This window comes from Babylonia areolata, chromosome 9 (assembly GCF_041734735.1).
Source record: "Babylonia areolata isolate BAREFJ2019XMU chromosome 9, ASM4173473v1, whole genome shotgun sequence".
Classification (NCBI taxonomy): Eukaryota; Metazoa; Mollusca; class Gastropoda; order Neogastropoda; family Buccinidae; genus Babylonia; species Babylonia areolata.
In genome coordinates, this window is record NC_134884.1 from 24,153,555 (window position 1) to 24,163,412 (window position 9,858).

Genomic DNA, 9,858 nt, shown 5'->3' on the forward strand with positions numbered 1-9,858 from the left:
CATGTTCCTGTGAACTGATGGAAAATCGAGAAAAAAGATCTGGATACAAATCGGTGCAGTGGCTAATTACATAATTGTTTGCCACGGTTAAAGGCAAATACATTTGTCCTACACAATTTTGATTCATAAGATGCACACGGAATCAGTGCTAAGATCAGGGTGAGGAAAGTAAGGTGTGGGGTTGGGGTTAAATTGCATTTAGGTAAAGTCTATGACTAAGGTTCGTGTTCACGGGGGTTTGGTCTGGGTGCATGCATCACAGATTGTGTCAAACGTCTTTATGAGTGCGTGAGGCCTGCACATCCACAGCTGTGCGTAAGTAAAGCCACCGTCATGCGCGACTGTGTTGTTCTGTGTAGAAACCAAGGATGCAAAGTGTATCACTGGGCGGTTACTGCTGATGACTTACAGTTATGCCGTGCCTCTGTCTCTGGGTGAGTTACAATGAGTAAGTTTTTTTTTGGTGTGGTTTCTTTGCCTCATTGGATACTAAATACTACTACTAATAATAATAATAAGAAGAAGAGAATGATACTAAGGCATTAATCGCCGTCCAATACCTCCAGTCTGTCCATCTGCTCAGCGGTGAAGGTCATCCCGAACAGCGAGGGGAGTGCTGTCCCCTGCAGTTCCAACAGAAGTGGGATCTGCCAGTTCTCGCAGATGGGCTCATTGCTCTTGAAGATTTCGATGAAGCAGTTGTAAGTATTGTTGAAAAACCTATAATAGAAAAAAAAGAAGAAAAAGGTGTAATTGAATTGCGATATTGGAAATAGCGCCATCCTCCGCCTCCCTGAACTAACCACTCCCACCGCCCCCGCTACAAAAAGGAGAAAAAAAATGAAGGGGGAGAGACGAGGGGTGGAAGCAGGAAGGGAGGGGGTAGGGGAGAGGGGAGGGGGGGGGGCAAAAGAAAAAAAATCAATTAACCAGTCAGCCAGCCATGTACAGACCACTGATCTAACCATCCACAACTGTCTTACCGGCCAGTCGACACAGACATGTATAACGACCGACCTCCCAGACAACAAACCTACCCACCAACCGAGCAGCCAACCAAAGAACAAACGGAAGAATCACTGAACGATTTGATTTGATTTTATATGGATACTTATATAGCGCCTATCCGCGGTCGTAGACCAAGCTCTGAGCGCTAAACAAACTCGGAGTCATTTGCACAACAGCCGGATGCCTACCTGGGAAGAGCCGACTGATCCCCGACAAAAAACCACCACGGATTGTGACTGTCATTGAGAAATCTTTCAGTATTTCACGCGATGACATTGACTGCATTGCAGTTTTCACCACAAAAAACAAAACAAAACAAAACAAAACAAACAAACAAACAAACAAACAAACAAACAAAAAACAAAAAACAAAAAGATCGCTGAAACTAAAACTCACTTCGGTACTTGTACCTCCCCCACCTCACCGAGAATAAAGCAAGCGATTATTAAGCAAGCGACTGACCACCGAAACAAAACTAATAAACGAATGCACGACGTAACGAGACACCTCTGCAGCAGTGCAGTGTCTTTTTTTTTGTCTTTTTGGCGCCGGGGTAGACATGCCCTGAAGGATTCCTGGTGCCGGGCCAGTGACGGGCACAACAGCCGAGTGGTTATTAAAGCGTTGGACTTTCAATCTCAGTGTCCCGATTTCGAACCTCGGTAACGGCGCCTGGTGGGAAAAGGGTGGAGACTTTTCCGATCTTCCAGATCAACATATGTGCAGACCTGCTATTGCCTGAACCCCCTTGGTGTGTATATACGCATGCAGAAGATCAAATACGCACGTTAAAGATCCTGTAATCCATGTTAGTGTTCGGTTGGTTATGGAAACAAGACCATACCCAGCATGTACATCCACGAAAACGGAGTATGGCTGCCGGCATGGCGTGGTAAATGAACAAACGGTCATACACGTAAAATGCTACATGCCTATCTGAGTGTGTATGTGTGCGTTTCTGAAATCTGATTGAGTGACACAGAAAACGAATGATGAGTGCCCAATGGCAGCCGTCAGTCGGCTCTACCCAGGTAGGCAGCCTGTTGTGCAAATGACCCTGAGTCTGTAAAGCGCTTAAAGCTTGGTCTCCGACCGAAGATTGGAGCTATATAAGTATCCATATCATTCAATCATTCATTAGAGGCGGCATGAGTCTGGGTATCGTTATGTGTGAGAAGGAAAAAGTGCTCCAACGGAGAGATCCAAGCCATAACATAACTCACATATAGCTCTACATTACTCACGTGTTAGCGACAGGCATGAACTCTTCGATCGTCAAGAGGTGGAGGTTTGGGTTGTCAACAGCCATGCGGTAGCCGGCATCAATGTAGCACTCGTAGGCCCTCTCTGATAGTATGAAGCATTGAGAGTCGCCCCGCACTGGCTGCAGAAAGTTCAGCACGTCTGCAACAGTAACATCATCACGGCGTCATCGGCGTCCTCCGCGCTTACGACACCGTCGTCATGGTGATTTTCGTATGATTTTCGATTTATGTTCGTACCTTGTTATATTCTATCCCCCCACCCCACCCCCACCCCACACCCCCAATATTCCTTGTGATCCCGGTACACTTGGTAATAAAGACATATTCTATTCTGTTGTCACCATCAGTGTTGTTGCCATCGTCGTCGTCGTCGTCGTCGTAGTCCGGTCAGTCGTCATCATCATTATCCTATCGTTTCTTTTCCCTACCAAACTAATGCCAACAACGAACTCTAGCGACCATAAACGATCGTGTTCCGCAGCTCCACTAGTGGTGGTGTTACAGGCAGGTGTACCTTTTCCAAGCTGTGCAATGATTGACACAACAATCTTTGCTGTTGCTGCTGCTGCTGCTGCTGCTTTTACTAGAACTATTACTAACAGCCTTTTGTTTTTTAGCCTTCTGTTTTTCCGCCAGTGCTGCTACAGTTTGTGGTTCGGTGGTGATGTTATGCTGATATTCTTTTCCCTCCCAAAATAATGACAACACCGAACTCTAGCAACCATCATCGATCACATTCCGCAGCTCCATTACTGGTGGTGTTACAGGCCTACCTTTTCCAAGCTGCTGTAATGACTGAACAACAACCTTTGCTGATGCTGCTACTGCTGCTATTACTTGAACTATTACTAATAGCCTTCTGCTTTTGCCAGTGCTGCTACAGTTAGTGGGTCGGTGGTGATGTGATGCAGAGTCAACAGCGTCATAACATGAATTCACAACTACTACTGTTGCTGCTACCGGTGATAGTTAACAGTATCCCGATCCCGCAACTAGGCTAATACTGCTGTTGCTGGCACTGTCGTTCAGCCGCTGCAGTTGCTACTCACGTTCCTTGAATTCCCTGTTGATGTGATTACCGAAGCATGCCCCGCCTGATTCGTCAGCGATGGCATACAGCCTCTCTCTGTAGTCACACAGCCGGATGTTGCGTCGGAAACACCTCAAAGCCTGTGGTTTCACAACTCTGTAGCATGAAAAAAAGAAAAGAAAAAAAAGGTCACGTGTACGGATGAATCGGGGACAAGCTGTTCAGTGTTCTACATCACGAAACACTGAAAATAGTGTGAATGCAAGACCATCAAAGAATGGGTCGTGGGTACATTTTTTGTTGAATTGTTCAAACATGTACAATGTTTTGTTTTATCGTGATTTTGGCTGATAATGATGATTACGGCAGTAATGATGGTGGTGGTAATCATGATTTTTGTTGAATTGTTCACACATGTACAATGTGTTACTTTATCGTAATTTTGGCTGATAATGATGATTACGGCAGTGATGATGATGGTGGTAATGATGATGATAATAGGGGTGATAATGATGGCAGTAATAGTGATGGTGGTGGTGATGGAGATGATGATGATGATGATGATGATGACAGCGATGGTGATGATAATAATGATGATAGTTATGATGATGATGATGACGGTGATAGTAATGATGATAATGATGATGATGATAGCAATGATGATGATGACGGCCAGACCTGCACGTGTGGTTGGCATAGGCCTCCACCATGCAGCCATCCAGGATCTCGTGGTGCTGGAAGAGAGGGGGAAAGGGGTGGCGGAAGTGGGCCTCCTCAAAACAGTGCTGGTAGCTCTCAGAAATCTTGGACCCTCGCTTGCAGTAGTCAGGCTCTGCAACACCACAAAACCTCGTAGACTGAAAAAGCATTGTTCTGTCCTATGGAGGAGGAGGAGGATGACAGAATGGTTAAGACACTCAGCTGCCAATTCAGAGAGTCCGTGAGGGTGTGGGATCGAATCCCGCTCTCGACCTTTCTCCTGGAAAATCAAACTGAACGTTTAGTCATTCGGATGAGCCGATAAACCGAGGTCCCGTGTACAGCATTTGCTTGGCGCACTGGAATAGATCCCATGGCAACGAGAGTGTTGTTCTCTTTGCAAAGTTTTGTTTGTGCCCAGCTTAGCTGGTGACTGGTCAATTACTTCAGCTTGAGTCATTCTGTAGCTTCACTGACATCGACCTTGGGGAAAATGATGGTATAGCAAACTGATCAGAGCGACTGATCAAGTTTGATTTAATGGTCCTTGGGTCGATTCTGGTTTCGGCGTCAGGTGTGTTATGGGTGGAAATCGGATTTTCCGATCATCCGGGTCAGCATATGTGCAGACCCGCCAGTAACCAAACCCTTTCCTGTGCATACAGACGCAGAAGATCAAACACGCATGTTGAAGATTCATATTGACGTTCAGTGGGTGATGGAAATACGAATGTACCCAGCACCCGAAAACGGAGCATGACTGCCTAAACGGCGGGGTAGAAACAGTCGTACACAAAAATAATCTATGGTTGACACGGGTGTATGTGGAAGTTGCAGAAGAAGAATAACGACAACAATGGCGAGTCAGATTTGAAGGAGAAAAATCACAATCATCTTTGTAGATACAGAAGAACAAAGAGTACACGTATTTGTAGATATGGAGGGGGAAGGATACGAGTCTTTGTTGATGTGAAGGAACACAGGACGTCTGTAGATGTGGAGAAACAAAAGGATTTATGTCTGTAGATGTGGAGAAACAAAATGATTTATGTCTGTAGATGTGGAGAAACAAAATGATTTAAATGTCTTCGTAGGCAGGGTGTTTGGTTACCCCATTGTTTGCCTTTACCGAAGCCCTGTTGCCACCACGCCCCTCCATCGACAGTTTCTGTGAATCTGCCGACGCCAAAGACTTTGACACGTAATCACCAAGGACATGGAAGAAAGTGAAAGGAGCTATTAAAAAAAAAAAGAAAAAAGAAAAGGGTCACCAAGAGAACGGGACTTAAAAGACCAAGGATTATAGGACCATTTGTATGTATTTCTTATGATGGATAATGATGACGATGACAGTCCACTTTTGTTAGGGAGATGAATGTGCAGGTTTGGGATCACATGACAAGACTCAGTGCAGTCTGCACTTCCTTTGACAAAATATCCTGGCATTCACTGGAGGCAAGGCATCGACATCTATATTATTCAAAGTTTAGCAACACTTCCCGAAACGCATGTGTGACGTGGATGTCACTCCACTGAGGGATCCCAGCTTCCTATTTAATTCAGCGTGGTTTTGTTGCTCTTCTTCATCGTCTCTGCACCCCGGGGACTTCCAGTTTCACTCGTATTGATACGTTAGTGTGCTTTTACATGTATAACGGGTTTTACCCACCGTTTAAACGGCGAAATTGGGGGGTGCGCATGTTGAGAATTTTCGTTTCTATAACCCATAGAATTTTGACATGGACCGTTACAGGATTTTTAAGTATGTTCTTGATCTTCTGCAACTGTGGGGATTCAGGCACGAGGAGGTCTGTACATAGTGACCTGAGAGATCTGACACAAAAACCGATTTCCAGCCATCGGGCACCGAAACCGGAATCGAACCCAAGACCATTGAAGAAGACTGAAGGTCCAGCATTCTGATTCGTCGCGCTCTTTCGCACACTCACTGATCTGGGATGGAACCGGTCACAAGCTGATGCTTGTTATAATAATCACCATGTCGCACCTTGCAGCCACGCGCTGACGGTATAGCAGAAATGAAAGCTGTTCGAAGCATACTGGAATCGTACTGTCCGAAAGAAACCCTAGTTTAAGAGAGGAAACATAATCGAAGTGAATGACAGAAAAAGAAGGGAAGAAAAGATGCCAAATATAACCAAGAATAAACGAAAGAGCAATACTTCACGGCACCTCACTGCAAAACGATGCAATCGGTGCTCAGTCCTGCTAATAAGCTGCACCTGTTACATGTTTTTATACGACCGCCACAACCGCTGCTGCTGCTGTATGCATAGCTCACTCTGTTGCCATCGGGGTTATATTGTTTGTTAACTTCCAGAACACTCAGCCCAAAGGAAACGCCCTCGTCCATTAAGCTTTTAGCAGTAGTTTGGCTCTACATTCTGTACCATGCTACACGTTAAGGCCATGCACTAAATAATGTCAGCGATAATTAATGATGATTGCAGTACACAGAATATACATACGGTTCATAAGCAGCGGAAGGCGGAAAACATGACGCAGAGAGAGAGAGAGAGAGACAGAGACAGAGACAGAGAGAGAGAGAGGCGAGGGGGGTGAGGGGGAACAAGGGTGAGCAACGATATGACTATCAAGTAGCTCACAAACAACAAACTTCATTATTAATAGAATAAGATGAAAAAAAATGTTATAGTCATATAAATTTGAAACAGTCATACTTTTTTTTTTCTAAAGTGTGATTTTAAGCAAAACACTTAAGCCTGTAGACCTAGAAAACAACAACAACAACAACAACAGGCCAAGCCTTCGTGGTTCATGTGTGATATAAACAAGAAAGAAACCGTCGAGATACTCAGAGTGAGGGGAAGCGCGGGCAGAGGAAATCAGAAATCTTCAAAATACAGTGCTCTTCATGCTCAACGTTTCATTGTAAAACATGTTGCATGGAATAAGTGCTCAGAACGTTTCATTGTAAAACATGTTGCATGGAATAAGTGCTCAGAACGTTTCATTGTAAAACATGTTGCATGGAATAAGTGCTCAGAATGAGAATGTTTCATTGTTAAACATGTTGCATGGAATAAGTGCTCAGAACGTTTCATTGTAAAACATGTTGCATGGAATAAGTGCTCAGAATGTTTCATTGTAAAACATGTTGCATGGAATAAGTGCTCAGAATGAGAATGTTTCATTGTTAAACATGTTGCATGGAATAAGTGCTCAGAACGTTTCATTGTAAAATATGTTGCATGGAATTAGTGCTCAGAACGTTTCATTGTAAAACATGTTGCATGGAATAAGTGCTCAGAACGTTTCATTGTAAAACATGTTGCATGGAATAAGTGCTCAGAACGTTTCATTGTAAAACATGTTGCATGGAATAAGTGCTCAGAACGTTTCATTGTAAAACATGTTGCATGGAATAAGTGCTCAGAACGTTTCATTGTAAAACATGTTGCATGGAATAAGTGCTCAGAATGTTTCATTGTTAAACATGTTGCATGGAATAAGTGCTCAGAATGAGAATGTTTCATTGTTAAACATGTTGCATGGAATAAGTGCTCAGAATGTTTCATTGTAAAACATGTTGCATGGAATAAGTGAGAATGTTTCATTGTTAAACATGTTGCGTGGAATAAGTGCTCAGAACGTTTCATTGTAAAACATGTTGCATGGAATAAGCGCTCAGAACGTTTCATTGTAAAACATGTTGCATGGAATAAGTGCTCAGAATGAGAATGTTTCATTGTTAAACATGTTGCATGGAATAAGTGCTCAGAACGTTTCATTGTAAAACATGTTGCATGGAATAAGTGCTCAGAACGTTTCATTGTAAAACATGTTGCATGGAATAAGTGCTCAGAATGAGAATGTTTCATTGTTAAACATGTTGCATGGAATAAGTGCTCAGAACGTTTCATTGTAAAACATGTTGCATGGAATAAGTGCTCAGAACGTTTCATTGTAAAACATGTTGCATGGAATAAGTGATCAGAATGAGCACTTCTGAGCACTTATTCCAACGAAACGTTGAGCATGAAGAGCACTGTATATTTTTAAGATTTCTGATTTCCTCTGCCCGCCCTTCCCCCCACTCCCCACCCCCCCCCCCCCCCCCCATCCCCCCCAAGAAAAAGGCACAACACCAACAGCAAAAACAAACAAACAAACAAAAACGACTTTTTGTATGAAAAATTCCGGCCACGGGGAAATCACTGCATGAGTGCAATTTCGTTTAGAAGTCTGACTGAACGACACAGGAAATACATGTTTGAGCGCCTAAAAGCAGATGTCAGCTGGCTGTACCCAGGTAAGGCAACCTTTTGTGCAATTGACTCCGTGTTTGTAAAGCGGACAGAGTTTGGTCTCTTACCAAGGATAGTGGCCATGTAAGTCAGTGTCACTAACGTCTTCGTTAAACGTTCTATTGGAATGTTCTTCGCCGCAAAAAATTTCGAACAGCGTTTAAAGACAGCAGTCAATGGCCTTTACATAAAAAAACAAACAAACAACAACATAAAAAAAAAAGAAAGAAAGAGAAAAGAACAAACACCTACAATGTTCCGATTTGTGGTCAACACTTCAATAAAATAGTTAAGTCTACCTGCGCCGGCGAATCCAAGAAGTACTGCAGACAGCAGAAGCAGAGATGCTGGGATCGCCATCACGACAGATAAGGCTGCAACTGTGTCTGGCACTGCTGCTTGACAGACTGACGTTCGGCTGGTCGCTGATCAACTCCAAAATGAGACGCGAAACAATAAAGCGGCCGACAGCCAGCAATTATTTGTACTCATCTCGTCCCAGCGTCATTAGTCCCGCGCCCACATAGCTCTTTCCCTCTTTCCCTTCCCCCATCCATTTCCATCGACTCATACAAGTAAAAGAATTAGGGTGAAGCAGCCTCTTCTTATGCGATTCGTGAACCAATCAAGTGTAATTTTCTAGCATGAAAGGCTCCATATAATTAGTGCAGAGACCACATGGGCACCTACCTAACGATCAGTGTCGAATTACAAAAAAATGCAAATGGCTCCGAAAGAGGCTTGTTATCGCAAATTAGGAAAATGTTGGATCGCGCTTTGGGTTCTGATACAGAAAGGGGAAACCAGTTGGGTGCTATTTGTTATGCAGTCGTGCCAAGCTGCAAATGAGGTGAACAGACTTTCCATCTATCTCTCTTTTTGTCTACAATCACTAGTAGGTGTGTGTGACTTGACAGAAAACGACATTTCTCCTCTTCCTCCTTCTCCTCGATCTCTCATTATCAGAAAGTCAGCCAGCGTCAGCTTGTCTGTTTGTATCTCTCTCTCTCTCTCTCTCTCTCTCTCTCTCTGTGTGTGTGTGTGTGTGTGTGTGTGTGTGTGTGTGTGTGTGTGTGTGTGTGTGTTTTACATTATACACCGAAAAAGTATTATGTGCGCCTCAATGCATTTAAATTGTCACTGTTGTTTGCAGATGTGATGACATGCATTCCACTTTCTCTGTTCTTGTCCAAAGCCTTCACCCATAGAAACAAGTCTATCTTCAGTTAATGACGCATGGTTGCACACCAATCTGCCCATGTATCTTTTTGTCTTTTTCTTTTTCTCTATGCCCCTGTCTCTCTCTCTCTCTCTCCTCTCTCTCTTTTTTCCTTTTGTTTGCTTTTCATATATTGACGCTGTTCTTTATAATGGATGTTAACACGGAAGTCACCCCCCCCCCTCCCACACCCCCACACCCCTGTTGTCACGGACAGAAATGCCTAAACAATAAACCATTCAGACTTCAGACATCTCACTCTCTCTTAATTGTGTACACGTGTGTGAGTGTGTGTGTGTGTGTGTGTGTGTGTGTGTGTGTGTGTGTGTGTGTGTGTGTGTGTAGTAT

The 9,858-nt window shown here is 43.7% G+C and overlaps 1 protein-coding gene across 2 annotated transcripts in view; it reads right to left on the reverse strand.

Moving 5' to 3' along the window:
* The window catches only part of LOC143286150 (uncharacterized), an 11,637-nt gene extending 2,807 nt beyond the window's left edge, over positions 1 to 8,830 (reverse strand). Inside the window, exons 1-5 of one of the 2 annotated variants that reach the window (XM_076593753.1) lie at positions 8,591 to 8,830; positions 3,982 to 4,135; positions 3,323 to 3,459; positions 2,253 to 2,412; positions 561 to 720 (exon numbers count right to left, since the gene is read on the reverse strand). In XM_076593753.1, the coding sequence (XP_076449868.1) occupies positions 561 to 720; positions 2,253 to 2,412; positions 3,323 to 3,459; positions 3,982 to 4,135; positions 8,591 to 8,651 (672 nt within the window). In that variant the 5' untranslated portion in view covers positions 8,652 to 8,830. Of the gene's footprint in view, positions 1 to 560; positions 721 to 2,252; positions 2,413 to 3,322; positions 3,460 to 3,981; positions 4,136 to 6,195; positions 6,295 to 8,590 lie in introns of those variants that run through there. The other variant, XM_076593754.1, reaches the window with a different exon arrangement.
* Positions 8,831 to 9,858: the final 1,028 nt, after the last annotated feature.